A 19,437-nucleotide genomic window follows, 5' to 3' on the forward strand; every position below is an offset into this window, starting at 1 on the left:
ATGATTATCTCAACTACTAGATTGAAGTATCACAAAGATATGACGAGACAAATCAACCTTGAGAGACTCAACATGCAAACAATGATTATATGGCAAGTCAATATACTGAAGAGCCAAAATGCATAGGAAGACGGACAATGATCAATTGCCGATTCCTTAGGCTTTTTGTTTGTTCGATATAATGACTTGGCATTTAATTTTTATTTGCATGTTGAGTTTCTCGAGTTTATTGGTCTCATGTTGCTGTGAAACTTCACCTAATGCTACTCGAAAAAGGTCAGGCAAAACTGAAGCAAACAATGACATTTTTGATATTGAATCTTTGTTTGATTCTACTTCTGCCATTTTATTCCGCAAATATCTCAACCAATCTGCAGTCTTCATTCATTCATAATATAGTGAATGGTGACAAAACTATTCGCGCTACTCCCTTCTTTGTCCTGATTCAGGTACTCGAATTTTTAAAAAAATAATTGTTTCCTGAAAATTTCAAAAGGGACTCTCAAAATTTTGAGAAGGACATCTAAACTTTGATAAAAACAGCTCGAGAACATTATCTGCCGTTAGATAAAACTTGAAATAAGTCTATCACTCTATCAACTCTATCTATAAGCTTTTCTTCTTCTCGAAAAGATCAAAATCACTTGGAAGCTTGATACTTTTAACTCGCCCAGGGCGATACTGCTGTTGTTTTAATAATTTGTCAAATAAAAATAATTTGGCTACATTATGATTTTTGACTATACTTAGATTAGTGAGAAGTGAAGATTGGAATAGACTTAGTAAAGCAAAGGCATTCAACTAAAAATCAACGCAATAAATTTAGATTACGATGTTTGTCTTACGGAGGATGTTATTATGAAGAGCGGTGGCCCCATGATTAGGAGAAACAGAAGTCCTACAGGAGAAATTCTGAGATTTGTTTAAAAAAAACTTCTTCTAAAAGTTTTTTTCTTGGATACTCCTCCAAAAATGAAACAACCCCCACCTCAGGAAACCCGACATAATTTGAAAATTTATGTAAATCATTGTTTTATGATCCCAATTTTTGCGACGTGAACATCGACTAAGATCAGAGGGTTATTGTGGTTTTATTATGAATAGTTTTAAGAAAGGGTCAATCTTTTCTCTGTTGCATTAGTCTAATGTTCCCAGTACAAAATGGTTTAATTTTTGATCTTTTTGAGCAATTGGAAACTAAGATACTCGCTTGAAATTTTCTCTCCTTTTTCGTACCTAACTTCCATACTTAATAGGGGAACTAATTTTTATAAACTGTAGTTTACCCTCTCATTGTATATTTAACCCATCTTAAAATCTTGCCAAAGATAACGCTTCGGTTAGAGTGAAGATATTGTTAATGAGGGATGATAGCGAGAGCTGCCAGTAACGCTTTTTTCCTGGAGCCCTTGAAGAAGTCCCCAATCTAGAGCCAGCAGTTCAGGCTCATGTGACTGTCGCTTTCGTCTGTATCGCTGCTATAGGTATGCGTGTTTGCAAGCTGTGAATATGCTTTTTTAATTTCTTCCGCATTGGCTTCTAGAAGCTTATTTTTCTTAGTATGCCTGTGTCCAAAAGCCACAGTACTTATTCCGTCGAAAGCAAGAATTGTTTCAAATGGCGACAACACAACTATTTTTTCGGCGTGTGCCACGTTTTGGTTCGCTTTGGATTTATTTAGATGCGAACTTTTCTCAGTGAAAACTTTTTTTGAACATCTGATGAACAACTTCTTTCCGCGTGATGCCGAAGCAACAACGTTTTCCCCAATCTTTTTAAATTAAGAATCACTGAAATCTAGCCTTTTTTAAATATCTCTGATCTAATCACTCTTGAAACAAACCACAACTAAGAAAGTTGACTCTTGGAGTGATGTTTTTGATGTAAATTGAGAAAACAATATCAAATTTTGGCGAGAAAAAACCGATCTCGTCAACTTTCGAACTGTTAAACAGAATGTACACAAGGGTAAAGAAAGAAAACAATCCCTTTTCTAAGAACTTTTTACAAGTAATTTTGACCGGTAATTTGGGTAAACTCTACAAAATAGCGATATGATACAGTAATTTAGTGCAGTGATACAATATAGCGCTACGAAGCATACGGTACAAAATAACAAAAAATGGAATCGTTGCGGATACTCCTTCGACAGTTGGGATTGGGTCAACTTCTTGTTCAAAGAACTAGCTTCTCAGGAGTTCAGTAAACTCAACTGAGCAAGGATTTCTTTGGCGAATCGAGATTGCAGGAACTCAATCAACTGGACAACGGATTACCCGAACAAATCAAGTTTGTCATGTCAATAGCTACATACATCGCAGTACGCGACTTGCAGCAACAAATTGACACAAATGATAACGACACAGCTACAAAACGGTGCGCTTCACATCCAAGACTTCCAGAGAAGAAACATAGAATCAGAAGAAACACAGAAACACAGCAGAGTACTGATATAACAATCGAGATTGACGACAAAAAAAAATCAAAACGGTAGTCTAAATCGAAGAGCAGCCCAATCTCAATCGAAGAGCAGCAAGCATCAGAGTCTAAACAGCAGAGTTATAAAACCCATCTTTTACATTCACTATTACGCAACCTCACACATTATGCAAGTGGGATTACACGAGCAGCCTACAGACAAACTTGGTCTCGGAAACCATCTCACAGCGAACTCCTAAAATTTTCCACAAGCACAATTTTCTCAATATCATCATCCAATGCAACTGAACTACCTTAAATCCCTAACTGAATTAGCTCGCGAAAAAAGCTGGCGAACAATTGAAAGTTTATAAAAATTGATGGTTCTACAAGCATCAACGAAACCTCAGCAAGAGATTTGTGAAATTTTCTCAATTTTTTATAACCATGGCAACATCTTCTGGTCTAGTTCAAACTCCCCAAAGAAAAAAAAATACCCATCAGAACAACTGAAGCCTTTTGGCCGAATCGCATTTCTGATTGACAATTATCAAAAGTTGAAAGGTTTCTCCAAACCACATCAATGATAGTGGTTTTCTACATCAAGTTTCAAAGAATACCACTTTAAACCTAATTATTGCAAAGTCATCGAAAACAGCAAAATTAACAGCTTGAGATCGATTGGCGCAAGCACACTCGACGTTTCCGTACCAAACAGCCGTACTAATACCGACGCAACCTTCAAGGCAACTGATGCCTCAAATGACTCTGGTTTTTCAAATTGATGCCGGAATCATCTACTTCATCACAAAAATATTGTTGACAAGTTGTACTAAGGATTCTCCATTTTCATCCTTGTTTGCAGCTAATAAGCAGCATGCCTCGACAGAAAATCATCAACACCGCGTAATAAGTTTCGCAACCGACATGAACTACTGCAATTCTACCAAAAACAAATTACAGAGATAATGAGCAATCCTCACCAATCTGCCAAACAATTTCATGTCAAGTTAGCGCCATTTTAGTTTCGTTCATTTCATTGTGTTTGGGAGTGGATGGGTTGAAAGGGTGGTTTTGAGAATGTTAAGGGGCTGGGTTGAGAAACAATGAAGGGAATGGTTCATAGTCTGCAAATTCATCGGGGGTTTCTAGATCGAAGTTGTCAAATTGGGAGATAGTTTGAAAAATTGTAATTTTTGATTGGTTGAAGTTGTTCAATGCAAATGCTGATAGCAATAAAACCATCTGTGATACACGCAGAATTACCTGCCTACAGATTTTTGCGACTGCTGAAGCAAATGAGCTTATCAGAGGTTACACATGGAACACAGTATTCTATAATCAGCGCTAGAAAGTGTTAAATCACGTTTTGGCAATACATTCTTTGTCGTCAACACATATTTGAACAATGAGCAACATGGCTAGCATCCACCGAGAACAATTGTTTTTTCTTTTTGCCTCCTTTTAAAAAATGGTACAAAACCTTTGAAAAATGAGTTTCAGGGATGATTTGAATTGTTCTACTTTAATAAAACTTGTCTAATTTGGTTTCCTCAACGGATTGAATACCTCCTTTGAAAGAAAAAAAAGAAATAGACGCTCAACAATTACAAAACCGGCTAGAAAAGCTTGCAAATCAAACGAAAAGCTTCTCAACCAGCTCTGATCCTTCAACGCCAAATGGAAAATAAAGTTACAGTCAAAACAAGCAGTGTCCCTAGGCAGTTCCCTTCACAACAGTGCCCTTCTTGTAAGCATTGCCCTTCTTGTAAAAACTAACAAACCTCATGCAGCGCACTTTATACTCAAATGCTTGAAGGTCAAATGCTTCAACCCACATCACATCAGACCAATTGTTTCTCAAACAACCGTTGCCAAAAGCCCTAATGACCCAAATAATATAAAGAAATCAAAGTTCGCTTTTAACGCCCCAGATAATCTGTTTGAACACACAATACACCCAAACCTTCAGTGACCAGCTTGAGATTCCGACTTTGTTAACGATTTTGCGCAAAACGAAAACCAAAGCCTTACTAAGCAGTCATAAGATTTTGATCAAAATTAAAGGCAAACCCTAATACAAAAGGCAGATTCCAAAGATGTAGGCAGAAAAATTTCAAAACAAATGGACTTAGGCCAGAACAGCACTCAAAACTCAAACCAATTGCAATATCAGCTTCTGAACACAACAATATTCTTGCAAGTAAACAGGAGATGCCGCATGCGCATAAAATCTGCTTCTGACTTCTGACGTTTTGAGTTTTTGTTCTGAACAGTCTGAATGTTTTGAGTGATTACAAATATTTTCATTCTCGTTCTTCAAAGCAACTGATGCCTCAAATGACTCTGGTTTTTCAAATTGATGCCGGAATCATCTACTTCATCACAAAAATATTGTTGACAAGTTGTTTTAAGGATTCTCCATTTTCATCCTTGTTTGCAGCTAATAAGCAGCATGCCTCGACAGAAAATCATCAACACCGCGTAATAAGTTTCGCAACCGACATGAACTACTGCAATTCTACCAAAAACAAATTACAGAGATAATGAGCAATCCTCACCAATCTGCCAAACAATTTCATGTCAAGTTAGCGCCATTTTAGTTTCGTTCATTTCATTGCATTTGGGAGTGGATGGGTTGAAAGGGTGGTTTTGAGAATGTTAAGGGGCTGGGTTGAGAAACAATGAAGGGAATGGTTCATAGTCTGCAAATTCATCGGGGGTTTCTAGATCGAAGTTGTCAAATTGGGAGATAGTTTGAAAAATTGTAATTTTTGATTGGTTGAAGTTGTTCAATACAAATGCTGATAGCAATAAAACCATCTGTGATACACGCAGAATTACCTGCCTACAGATTTTTGCGACTGCTGAAGCAAATGAGCTTATCAGAGGTTACACATAGAACACAGTATTCTATAATCAGCGCTAGAAAGTGTTAAATCACGTTTTGGCAATACATTCTTTGTCGTCAACACATATTTGAACAATGAGCAACATGGCTAGCATCCACCGAGAACAATTGTTTTTTCTTTTTGCCTCCTTTTAAAAAATGGTACAAAACCTTTGAAAAATGAGTTTCAGGGATGATTTGAATTGTTCTACTTTAATAAAACTTGTCTAATTTGGTTTCCTGAACGGATTGAATACCTCCTTTGAAAGAAAAAAAAGAAATAGACGCTCAACAATTACAAAACCGGCTAGAAAAGCTTGGAAATCAAACGAAAAGCTTCTCAACCAGCTCTGATCCTTCAACGCCAAATGGAAAATAAAGTTACAATCAAAACAAGCAGTGTCCCTAGGCAGTTCCCTTCACAACAGTGCCCTTCTTGTAAACATTGCCCTTCTTGTAAAAACTAACAAACCTCATGCAGCGCACTTTATACTCAAATGCTTGAAGGTCAAATGCTTCAACCCACATCACATCAGACCAATTGTTTCTCAAACAACCGTTGCCAAAAGCCCTAATGACCCAAATAATATAAAGAAATCAAAGTTCGCTTTTAACGCCCCAGATAATCTGTTTGAACACACAATACACCCAAACCTTCAGTGACCAGCTTGAATTTCCGACTTTGTTAACGATTTTGCGCAAAACGAAAACCAAAGCCTTACTAAGCAGTCATAAGATTTTGATCAAAATTAAAGGCAAACCCTAATACAAAAGGCAGATTCCAAAGATGTAGGCAGAAAAATTTCAAAACAAATGGACTTAGGCCAGAACAGCACTCAAAACTCAAACCAATTGCAATATCAGCTTCTGAACACAACAATATTCTTGCAAGTAAACAGGAGATGCCGCATGCGCATAAAATCTGCTTCTGACTTCTGACGTTTTGAGTTTCTGTTCTGAACAGTCTGAATGTTTTGAGTGATTACAAATATTTTCATTCTCATTCTGCCGTGGTGAAACGAGTACAACTACTCTACTTGGATGTTAAATGAGCACATCTAAATTTAGACTCATCACGGCAAATAGCCGGTAAACTTTTTTCCTTCACTAAAATTTTCATCAACATATCTTCGCTGTTTCAACATCGATTAAAAAAAACCAGGTGCAAAACTCGACTTTCCCAATATCGTCTCACCGCAAAAACAGCAGGTTGTTATGTTTTTTTTCAATCATTTGTACAAAACTTTTTGTTTCAACATACCAACGACATACATCTTCAACCTGAACGAAATTTCAGCTCCTCCGATACAATTCACACATTTAATTTCCTCATCTCGATCGTGGGAACATCGGCGCTTTGCTTAGTGTAAACTCATTCTTGTTTACCTCCCTTTTACAGATTTATGAGGGAAACAATTTTATACCTTCAGCTGGAAAGACAAAATTTAGATAGACATAGGCTATGAAAACCAACTGAACAAAAACACGCACTTGGGATATTTACAGATAACTGATCATTGACTTTTGGTTTTCCACGCTAGTCGAAACAACATAAAAAACAACCTCTAAACTGTTTTGTACAGCAACCTCGTAAAATTACAGGAACCTCGTAATTAAATTGGATCATTGCATCCTACAAAAACTACAGCAACTACGACAAACTTCTTCTCCAATCTTGGATAAAACAACAACACCTTTGAATGGATGCTACAATTTAGGTCTTCCCTCGATACCAAACTCGAGTCTCAGCATCAACTATTGTGTAGCTGTGGAAGAATTGCAATACCGCAAAAAAGACCCACAAAAGACCCCAATACACAAAAAAACGTTAATTTCTGAATTGAAAAAAATCTTAATTGCAGCCAGAGTTCTTTACTAAGGAAGTATCTTCTGGTAAGTGGCACCTACCTCACAAGAGAGTGTAAATCATAAGAAGCCAGGAAAGATGAGGCGTGCTATAGGAGTGATTCCAATTCTGCCTCTAAATTCAAAAACCAATTTCTGATAACAAGTCAAGATTTACTAGAAGTCCTCCTACGGTTTTGTAAATTTGGTATTGCCACACTAGTTTCCCTTGAAGGAATAGTTATACAAATTACCCTACAAGCAAAAGACTATTCGCTTGAAGTTTTTTCTGGAACCACAAAAAAATAAGACACAACCAGCCTTCGTATCTCATCTTTGGGGCCATTTGCTCTCCGTTTTGTGCCATCTAAATTCTAGATAAAAAAGTACTAAAAACAACTTCGTCCACATTCGCTGTCAGAGCTGTATGAATCTGTCAGACCAAATTTTTACATGGAGGACTATATTAGCTCAGCAGCGTTACCCAACGACGGATCTGGAATCTGATTTCCAAAGAAAAGCAGCTCTACAACTAGACTAATTCAGACTAACCAAACTTGATTCGGACAGCACTAACGGTACACGAGCACCGGAAATTGAGATACAGCAGCCAACTACAAGAGTTTAGGGACTAACATATGTTATGACAACTGACATCTCTGCATGGAGTCTCCAAAACCATAAAGCGGGGGTTGCCACGAATACACACAGCAGAAGCGTTTCAGCCTGATGTCCTCAATTTTTGGAAAAACTAGCACAATTGTACATTGCGAATACTAGCACCAGTGATCATAGTGTTCGAAGCATTTTACTGGCAAATTGAAAGTTAGGCTAGTCGTGGATATCATCACTACCCGCAAGCAGTCAGAAGGAACTTCAAAAGCTACTTAACAATTTTTTGCCAATGAAACCTAACATTCTTTCTCGGAAACTCTTAAACGGTATCTAACAACAAGAGATAAAGTTTAATTTCATACGCTTAAAGATAATTCCTTGATCAAATTTTCTGAAATTGTATACATAGCAGTTGCAAATTATCAGAAAACCAATTGGTTACTCATGATATCATAGGCCAGAGCAACGTAGCTCCAATGAAGCAGCTCAGTGTTCCTAATGAAGAGCTTGAAGCAGCAATTATTGCGCTTCGGCTAGTCATGTTTGGTAGAGTGCAGTTAAATTCGGCTTAACATTGTTCCTGGAATTCATATATTGAAAGAAAGTCATATTGTGATTGACTAATAAATCGAAGAAGAGACATGAAATTTGGGGCAAAGCAACTAGTCAAAAAAACGCTTCACAAGAAAACAAAATTTGGCACCACTGATCTGAACGCTGCTGATTAAAGCATCATGCGAGGACTAAAACGATGCAACGTGGAATGAAAAATAATAGCGGCCCCATTTTTCGGACATTGTAATCTTTTCAATGGTCAGTGAAGTCTCCTTAACAGATATCAACAGCATCCTTTTAATTGCCTCAGTGTCTGCATCACAGCAGCTTTTTTGGTCACTTCAGTCTTTGATATCAATCGTTTTTCAACGTGAAACAGATTTTTGTTCACCATCGCCACAATCGTTTGTTTTTACTGAAGTAACCAATCAAGTGGGCTACAAAGACAAACATCGAATAGACTTGCGCGGCAATATTCAACCAGCAAAACTTTGAATCTTGCGCGATTTTATTTTCTTATAACATCACAGCCTGATTTCTTTAGAAAAAGGATGAAACAGATGCAAGGTAAGCGACGCCCCGACGTGAAAACAAACTGATCTTACAAAACTCATACCTAGCTTAGAAAAAAAAAGTTTTGTTTTCGCAGTAGACTTCCAGTTGCTCCAACAAAGTAAATCACTTCACCAACTAATTCTAGCAGCAGCTTGTCCAACAGTTGAACTTTTATCGCAGTAGGCTCACCAAATTTGCATACATCAAAAACAAAAAATTGTTAGTGGTTTTTGCAGCAGCGCTACTGCATCATTGCAATACGACAACTTCCTGGTTCATTTGCTCGCTATTGCTATCTGTATCTGTACTTTCAGCCCATCATGGCACCATCACCACTTAAACAATATCCAGACTAAAATCACCTTTTCCCATTCACCAACACTGGAAGGTTTTTTTTTCTGGCGCTTCTACAATGATAACAAAGCAGAAACCGAGAAATCTTGCGAAACTGTTTCAACCGTCTAGAACTCGAGCAAATGATTTGGGAAGATGTCCAGATCTCAACACTGAATAACTGATTAATACAACAAGTCGATAATCAACTAGACGGGGAGTTACCAAAACCGTCACCAGTGACAACGGAAAATATTTTGTAGGAGACTCCAAAGAATTACAATATGCCCTAAGAATGTTTGACAAGGGAGCCCGATCTATCAAACTTTAACGGCAAAACTTTCAATGGTTCTTTACTTTCTCTTGTGGTGGCCCTTTTGTTGAGGCTTGTAATGTTTTGGTTCAGATTGCCAAGAAAACCTTCCTCATCATCTCCTGGACCGCGAAAGCTCACACTTTATGGTTTTAAGTCATTTCTAACCGAAATCAGTATGAAGCTGGATTCGAAACCGTTGAGGATTGTAGCCGAGTACCCAAAAAATTACAGCCCATTGAAACCAAATCACTTTCTTTTTCCTTAACCAATCAACAGCTTTCCACCAGGATTATTCGACGACAGCATGTCACTGACAAACAAAACATGGACTCAAATTCAAAAGGCGATGAACCATCTCTCGAACTGGTTTAAGAAGTAGTACGTACCTTCACTTATGAAGCGCCCCCCAGTGAAATGAAATGCAGTCACCATTGAAAGTTGGAGACATAGTTTGGATACTTGAAGACCTCACGCCATGAGGTTTCTTGGCCGATTGGACGTATTGTGGAGGAACATCCAAGAAGAGTTAACACAACACTAAGAAAATTGACTTTTGGAGCAATGTTTTTGATGTAAAGTGAAAAATCATTTACACTGTGAAACCTGGACCACGCTACACCTTAACAACTGCGCTCTCTGAATTATATAAAAAATAGAAAGCTATAAACCACATAGAATAGAAGTTCTTCCAAGTTATGTGAAGTAGATCCTGATTAAAAACCGAAATGGCCCAATTTTGTTGATTATTGTAAAAAATAAATGATAAATTTTCAAATTAAGGCTGATAGAAGGCACAACAGACGATGAGCAAGACATGGTTCAAATAACATGAAGCCGATCACAAACACATTTTGCTGATTGTGCATTTGATAACCCGGCGTTTTTCGTCGCTATAATCCTTGCGAACCCCTCATTCCGTAAAATCAAATCAAACACCTATCAATACAAACAAAAATTGACAATTGTATGAAAAAAATAGCCTCCAAATAATATAAAAACGCTTATTGCAATCAATTAATCGTGATTTTTGGACAGTTTTAATATTAATCGTCAAGTTTTTTAAGAAAAAAATTAATCCAACTGTTAAAATTGGGGAGGAATCTCATAATCGGCTGTGTTTTAGTTTTTCTATGCAGAATCAGGTACCACAAATAATAATCGAAATGGGTTAAGCGTTATATCAAACTAAAACAATTTCACTCGTCAATCAAACGAAGAAAACAAATTGAAAGAAAATTGTTGCAGTGTCCAGAAAAACGACTTCGAAGTTTTTGAGTTTGAGTGTTTTTGATTTTCGAGTGCGGAAGGTCAGCGAGCAGAAAAGTAAATCATGAATTTTGATATTTTTTGTAAAATCTCTTTTTCGAAAACTGTTTAGCGCTGTTTTGGATTAGAAAGCTCAAAAATAGAGCAAGTTTTTCTTAAAAATTGAAAAAAAAATTGAAAGGTTTTTGAACTTCGTTTTTGACTTTCTCAAGTCATTTTTTTGAGAAAACTGATGCCTAATTTGCTTAGTTCACGGTGACTGTCGAATCTGCCTAAGTTTCATATTTTTCGTCATTTATCGCTATACTTGCTTGCTTTCAGTTGTATCTCATTTTCACAGTATCAAATCATTTTTTTAACTTGAATTTTGGTAGTAGTGTGATATGAAAGTTGTATGAGCTATCCGACGCTCGATTAGGGTTACGGCTTAAAATGATTTGATGATCAACGGTCAGTCAAAAATTTAACTTTGAAAAATGTTTACTTTTGAGAATTTTCAGATATTCGGGATCGGCAGAAAAAAATTGTCTTCAAATCTGCTCAAAAGGGCTAGTACCCATGTTCAATTTGCGGTAAAAAACAATTTTTTTGTTTTTGTAACAATTCCTTCCTCAAATGTTCCTTATATTCGTAAAATTTATGTTTAAACTCTGTGTAAACTATGATAATTGCTCGAAACGCTCTGTGATTTTGCTCTTAGAGTCTTGGCTAACCCACCAGGCATCAATTAAAATGAAAGAGAGAGAGAGCGCAGAGTGTTTTCAAAAATGCTAAAACTAGAGATGAATAAAAGCTACGAAAATGCACGGGTCTTAAATTATTAGCTTGATTATTGGTAAGCAGTCACAATGCTCTCTCTCTCTCTCTCAACTAGTAAAAGCATGCAAAAGTGCCTCAAACTTTTTCACAAAATTTTAGAGAAAAAAAAATAAACAACTTTGTTTTCGGTTTGACTAAATTATTTCAAACTTTTCAAACTACGCTTAGCAAAATATTGATTTACCACCAAATTACCATATATTCTTCGCTTGAATGTGGCATTAACATGCGCTTACTTTCGTGATGTCTTCGAGTGAAAAATGTATTTATTGTTAGAGATGGGTTTGTTGAATTGAGACCTATTGTTACGATTCAAATTTATTAAAAAAACAAAGAGGGAGAAAAAACCAGAAATATTTAAAGTAAGGTATTGTCAAGGATCTGAAAAATTAAATTAGTTCCGAAATAATGTCTATCGCTGTCAATCGCGAGACCGCAGAAGCCTTTTTCTTGCTGTCTGTAATTTCAGGAGAAGTTTGGCATGTTCACTTGCTCATGATAGTACGCCTCAATTTCTTAATCTGAGATTATCTGAATTTTTCAAGGTCAACAAATTTTTTTCCTTTTTTCGCAATTATTCACTGTATCGAATAATTGAATTGAATTGAAAAAAGATTTGTTTTTGGACTGATTAGCAAAATTTTAATTGCTGTTTTGAATCTGAGAAAAATTGCGGGTACTACCAAGTAATTTACCTTTGACTAGCCTGAGTAAGTTTTTGCAATGATTTGAAGATATTTTATTTTTCAAGGTTATCTACCAAATTCAGGTACCATGCGCTGCAGATCAGTTGCATGTATTTGTTCATTGAGATGAAAAACATCTGTACCCCACTTAGTGGTAAAACAAAATGACGGCCAATGACTAATACTTCTGAGCAGTATCTCAAAGACTGTAATTAGAGGTTCTAAATACAATCAAAGAGGTCAGAAGATGTTGTTTGCAGCCAGCTGATGGCAGTTGAGCGAAAAAAGGGTAAATTTTAGTTGCATACCGAGATGATCAAATCCCGGAGCGACGTCTTTAAATCAAATTTCGTAAAATCACCTTTGTTGAAAAATTTTTATTTAACATTATAAGCACCCAAGCCCTTATTTTCTCCTGCCGTTGCTAGTTTAACAAATTTTTAATCAATGTACATTATGAGTTAGAACCGAGGTGGTTAACTCATAGAGTAATTTCGGATAGGGTACACCGTCTGCTCGTCACGCTATCTTATTTTCGGCCGGATAGATTCGTGCAACTTCTTAGTCTAATACCGATCCTAATCTTACTCTTATACTATCTAGTCTCAGGGTGTTTAACTAGTCTCTGCTAGGCTCAATAGATCTAGGGTATACTGGTTTATTGCGGCTGCTGAAGTCTTCTTGGAGAGTCAACTATTTTATAAGTTAAATTCAAATCTCTCTGGTGCTGAAATTACAAGTAATTCCAGCACTTACAAATAAGTGGGTTGTTAGTTAGATGGATCATGATTGGTTAATATTAAATACTTTACAGTGGTAAAATATCTAATTTATCCAATCATAAAATGTAGTTTAGATCAGGTTCCACCCATCCGGGTTTTACAGAGTTTTTTAGAATAGTCTTTCTGTAATTCAAAAGATGGATGATGGACGTTGGTATTTGGCGAACATCATATTTCGTCTGGGTTCTCTTGTTAGAGAAGTTCCAGATTCAATCGTTGTGTCTTCTCATGACAACGACTGGGTTTTCGCAACAAACTCAAATCTGATTTCAGAATGGTTGGCTATGACAGGTTTTTTCGTTTCATGTAGAGAACTTCTTGTGTTTGACCTTGTCTGGGAATGGCGTGGAGATTGTGCGTGGAGGGGATGCCTGGTTACTCGGATCTGTACGTATACTTGAACATCGAGGTGGTCATTGTTCTAGTTCAATGAAGTCCTTTTCTGCGAAGTCAAGTCGTACTCTAAATCCTTTGAGTTGTGATTGTGGGCGGCATATTGATTGTGGTTGGCCATTCTTTTTCGAGTGTAGTGGGGTTATTTTGTCTTTGGATGTTCGTCTTTGGTGTTGTATACTGCAAGATATAATTTACATTTTATAAAATTTTTATTAGTTCAATGTTTTAATTATGATTTTGGTTAGTTGTTTTCACAAAAGCTTTTTGTTTTAGTTCGGTTATTTTGAAGAGTTACTCACCCTTGAGTACCTCTTATTAAAAATAGAAGTGTGGTCACAAAGCGTGGATGTAGCGCGGTGGGTTAGGCCGGCTATAGAGCATGCTCCGGACGTCCTCTCTGGTTGGTTAGGCCAGGAGTGGGAGTATGATTTCGTGCGGTTTCTGTGAGAGGTCCTGTTATGTGATAACGTTTTATGTCGGGTTTGTGGTGGTTTTTCTTATGTTTTGTTGGTTGTGTCCTTTTTTCAAAAATCAAATTGTTTTTGGTATGGGTTTGTCTTTCGACTTTTTTTTGTTTTATTATTTCTTTCTTAGACTTTATAATAGTCTTCAAAAGAATAAATTATCCAGTTTTAAACTGGGTTAATCCGGTTTGGGTACCGTTGGTTTCCTTTTCTTAGTCATGCTGTTATTCTATGTGTTATGGTGTTTAGTAAGCTGCATTGGTTAGTTTTGTTTAGTATATAATTCCTTTCCAACCGGGTTAAAAGAAAGTTTGAAACTTGTTATCGTGTGTTAGAGTTGTTGAGTGTGAAAGCTTGAAACTGAAATTCATTATTTAAACAATTCTTCGTGGGCGAGCTGTGCGAGTTTGGATAGAATTCTTGTGCGAGTGAATGAAAATATCAAAAGGTTAGTACTGCATTTGCGTTTTATTAATTTACTACATAGAATTTCAATTTTATTGCTTGTTTTGGGCAAAAATTAAGTTACAAATTGTCATCATTATTAGAATTACTGCTTTTAGGGAAATAATTTATAAATTAATTTATTACATTTGTATGAATTTTATTTAATTTAGCTGGTGCAAAAGATTATTAGAGTTTGGGACAATTTGAAGAAGTTTTCTATTTTTTATTTTTCTTTTGTGTATTTTGCAGATGATCGTGAGATGAAGACTAAAAATCTAAATAAAACATGGATAAAGAATGGTTAGTGTTTTATTTTTAAACTTATTAGTATATGTATAAATTATACTTACCTGTTAGTCGTCGGGGAAAAAACCGTGGGGGAAGATGTCGTGGATTATGTCGGAATTTGTTAGTAACTTTGCTAGTATGCGAATGATGTTTTTAGTTTGAAGCAGTGGCCAAAGCAATTGAAGTGCTTTAATGGTTTTTAGTTCTTCAGTGCCAACTGCAAAATCATAAGGTGTGTTTTGGATGAGATTATATAATTTGTGGTTATATTTAGTGTTGTGGATGAATTCTAATATGGGGATTTCTATAGGTTGAACAAATTCATGTGGGATAAGGAAGGGTCTGGATTCTTCTGCGTTGAAGGTCTTTGTGATGGGAAAAAAATATACATTTGGGTTATGGGATCATAATTGCGAAGAATACCGTGAAGGTTAGTATCTTTGATGCAATATGTGAAGTTAAGAAAAAATGGTGATGTGTATTTAGAGTTAATAAATTGAAAACGATGGTGTGGTTGTCTTGATGGAGTGTGTAGGTCAAAGTGATTTTGTGTAAAGCGGTAATAAGTATATGTGTGGGTTTGTTTAGTGCGTAACATAATGTCAAGTGAGCAGTGCAAATCTCGTTCATGTGGTGCAAGGAAATGAAAGGTTAGTGAAAATAATTGAAATCTTTCTTTAAAACTTTCGTAAGCTTGTGTGTCGGTTAGTGCTTCAGAAATGATGTGGTCGAATTTGCGATCATATATATTGAGTGTAAAAACATATGGTGTTTTGATGAAAAATTTTTCTGTGATTTGTGGGTTAGCGAAGCGATCATCATCTAAAAACTGGTCTTGGTTAGTTCGGATGATGTTATGATCGTAATATTCTAGCGTATATTCGTTAGCTCGGGGTGCAGTGTATGTTTTTAGTGATTTTTTATATCCGATGTAAGTAAATTGTCTATGTGTTAGTGGTGTAGTGAGTCGATATAGCATATCTTGATTTCATTCTATATCGATGTGAGTATTAGATAAAGGTAGGCAAAGGGGGTTAGTAAAATGATAATATGATGTCCAATGAAGTGTAGGCATTAAAACTTGTTCATCTACAAAGCTACGTGTATCGTTAGTATCTGTAGGGGTGTTCAAAGTATACGGTGGAAATGAAGGTAAGGTGATTGCTAAAAATTTTTTCGTGTTAGTGTGATTTGGATGATTAATATATTCACGGGCTGTTCCTGGTTTTGTTGGAAATGGATGGTTTGGGAATTTTCTTTTGAAAGTGCGGTAAGCTCTATTAGTGCTAATTGATGATTCGGTGGATGTGGATGATGGTGCTAATGATGCGGTATAAGCTGAAGAGGGTGTAGGGGTAGGTGGGTTTGATGATTCTATTGTGGATGAAATCTGATTTATAGTGGGGTTTTCAAGGTGGAAGGGTTGTCGTTGTAAGGTGATAAAATTGTCTAGTTCTTGGGAGATTTGGGGGGTGTCTGGAGAATTGGATGGTCAATCTGAATGAAGTGAAGAGTAGGTTGGGGTAACTTGTGAAGCATAGGAGGGTGTAGAAATGAATGGGAGTGGGTTATATGGTGGGATTGGTTGAAAAGGGGGTTTCGAAAAAACTGAGGGATTGGTTTGAAAATTATTGGATGGAGATGGTTCAGAGTCTGCAAATTCGTCAGGGGTTTCAATATATGGGTTATTGAGTTGTGAGATGGAGTATAAAACTGAGATGTGTGAATTAGTGTCTGAATTCATGCCTGATGTTATATTATTGGTTGGGAAATCGGGTGGTGGGAAAGCAAAAAGTGGAATTATTGTAATTGGAGTGTTGAGGTTGGTTGGGTGTGAATTTGAGCGGTGTAGGGATCCAAGTTGTCGGCTCAGCGTGGGCTAAAAAAATTATTATTTTGAGACTGAAAAGCGGTGGTATGGGGTTGTTCTATGATTTGTTCATATGTATTTTCATCTAGTGAATGGTGTGTCATTATATGTTGAATGGGACTTTGTGATATAGTTGGTCTAAAATTTGGATTATTTGTTATTGCTAAATTTCGAAAATTTCGTGGGACTAGTGATAATGGATGGTTATGTGGTAGTGGTGGTAACTGTGGTGCTGTAGGCATAATGTCTACATTGTTATGTTCTTCGTCGTATGTGTTCTGTCTTGTTGCTATTTTTGTGTTGTATTCCTTTTTTTGTGCATCTAAAAGAATTTTGTTTATTGATCATGAAAAAATTCCAAAAAATCCTGCAAATAGTATGCGTGCTACACTTGCTTGTCTATTTACTTGTGTGTGTATAGCGCATGTATTATAGATTCCTTTTAAAAGCGAAAAAAGAAATCCTATAAAGTTAAACATTGCGTATAAAATAGTCAATTTTTCTAAGATGTAGTAGGGCCATCCTAGAAAATCGAGATTTTCATTTTTTAGTGTAACAAAGCTAAAAATATTTATAGGTGAAATATCTTGTGGTCGGTATTTTTCACCGTTTAGATTTATATAGTCTTTAATGTCTTTAAAATATCCGCTATAGTCTTGTGTATAAATATCTGCAAATCCTGCTGTTTCGGCAAGTTTGCGTAAGTTTTGGTCAATTGATTGTCTTTGTATCGTGTCCATTTGTGTTAATAATTCTTGGAATTGTTGTGTTCTAATGTGATGTTGTATATCGGATTTTGAATATATTCCAATTGATTGTAAGTCAATATTTGGGTTTCGAACAATAGCTCTAATGCTTTCAGGTGAAAATTTTTTGAGTGGTTGCATTAATGTGGGATATGGAGTAAGAAGATAATATTTATCTTCATCAGGGTTCAGTTGAACTACATTGTGGCTATTTTCTGATCCACATGGGACTGCGGTATCCCAGAAATAGGTTCGTCTTGAAAGTGCGTCAACGAAATGTACTTTATTCTTATAAAAGATAGGGATTCTTTTATAGCATCGTTTATCTTCAAAAACATATAGTGGTGATACATTTTTGGTACAGGTATAAAACCATAAAATGTTTCCTTCGTAGTCTAAAAAATTCGATCTATTTCCTGATATTAAATATCCTGCGTAGGGTATTTTTATTACTGCTAGTGCAAGTGATTGTAAGATTTGTGTTCTTTCTAATTCGCATAGTTGGTGAAGTGTTTCTAATTCAGAGAGTGACATTTCTTGAAAAATTCGGCTAATTGTGTAGTCTAATTTCATATCTAAGTGAATATCATAGTGGATATTACCGAAATATGTACTATTCATTAGTGATAATTCTTGTAAACGTGTGCTTCTAGTGTCATGGGGCTTTAGATGTCCACCAGGTTGACCTTTACTTTTTTGAAAATTAACTGGTATATATGATGTTCCTTCGTTTATAGGGTGACTTGTGGCGTATGGGTCGATTTTTACTTTTCCAGTGGTCATGTTGAATCCTTTTTCGTATTCAACTAATATCTCGGAGTATTGTGTTTTGTGAAGTGGATTTCTGTATTTACATGCAAGTTCTGTTTCTTGATATATTTGAAAACGTGTCAATTTATTTTCTATATTGTGTATGTTTCTAAAATTAGAACTTTGTCTTCGTGATGGATGGACTTGTTCATATGAAATTGATTGTATGAAATATTTTTCGTGAAATTTTATCATACGAGCGTGTATTTTTGCTACTTGAAATGTTGTACATGTGTCTTCAGGGAACCAAACAATTGTTGCTTGTGTTCGTGTTGTAGGGTCAAAATAGCCTTGGTCGTTTTTACAAGGTAATCTAATTCCTTGATAGATCATTGTGTTGTCTGATAAATCGCGTGTGAGTTGTATTTTTTCGAGTTGTATTTTCCAATCAAAAAACATGATTTCTTGATATCCTTTATTTTTTGTGTCTGCTTTGCAGTTTGATGGGTCATTTATACCAATGTGTGGTATCCAGTGTTTATCGTGTATATCATAAGTTAATCTTCCGTGTGCGCCGTTGTATGGGTATTTTTCATCTAATTTTATATGTCCTTGATATCTTTCAAGTTCTGCTTGATGTACAGAATCTGCAAAAACTTGGAAATATACTAATTTTCTATCAGTGTTTTTATTTCTTGTGATATTGAGTCTTAGTAACTCATTTTTACAATCTTCGGGATTGAGATGTAGAAGTCGTTCGATATTACTTTGGTAGAATGATTCGTGGTCAAGTCGGTTTTTATTTCCATTTGAGACTTGTGAACAATGTACTTTGTTTTCGGAAAATGTCGCTGTGAATTTATATCCTTTAACTGTTGTTGCTCGGGCTTTTGAATAAAGTGTCGCTATTACATTTGTTGTTTCTATAGCTTGTGGTTCTGTTTCGCATTGTGATACTTGATTTATTGCATATTTGTGTAATGTTTTTTGTTCGTTTTCGTCACAATCGTAATGTGTTACTAATAAATCTTGGGGTCCTGTGCGGGGGGAAGGGTTTATGTTTTCATTTGAGGTTATTAGAAAAAGGAGTTGGAGAAAAATTAAAATTTTTAGAATATACATGTGTATGACAATCCTGAGTATGGGTTGTAAAATGTGATGTAACCAATTGTCTTTTTGGTATATCTGTCGTATTTGTATATTACTTCAGTTGTTATAAATGTTGGTGGTAGGGATTGAGCTGTTATGTTTGGTGGATTTAATGGATATGGATGTTGAGTAATGTTGTTTAATTTAACCGTGATTTCAAATTTTAATTGTAGACTATTCTGTTGGAGTATTTGGATGTTATGAGCACGAATGTCTTCGTGAATGTCTTGTCTATATTGTAGTCTAT

The 19,437-nt window shown here is 35.9% G+C and overlaps 1 protein-coding gene across 1 annotated transcript in view; it reads left to right on the forward strand.

Annotated features, from left to right (window-relative positions):
* The first annotated feature begins 268 nt into the window (after positions 1-268).
* Positions 269-19,437, forward strand: part of LOC134848782 (U21-ctenitoxin-Pn1a-like) — a 54,886-nt gene continuing 35,717 nt past the window's right edge. Inside the window, exon 1 of the mRNA XM_063866292.1 lies at positions 269-449. Coding sequence (XP_063722362.1) covers positions 300-449 — 150 coding nt within the window. The 5' untranslated portion in view covers positions 269-299. The remainder of the gene's footprint in view (positions 450-19,437) is intronic.

The sequence above is a fragment of the Symsagittifera roscoffensis genome, chromosome 6 (genome assembly GCF_963678635.1).
Source record: "Symsagittifera roscoffensis chromosome 6, txSymRosc1.1, whole genome shotgun sequence".
NCBI classification, from domain to species: Eukaryota; Metazoa; Xenacoelomorpha; order Acoela; family Convolutidae; genus Symsagittifera; species Symsagittifera roscoffensis.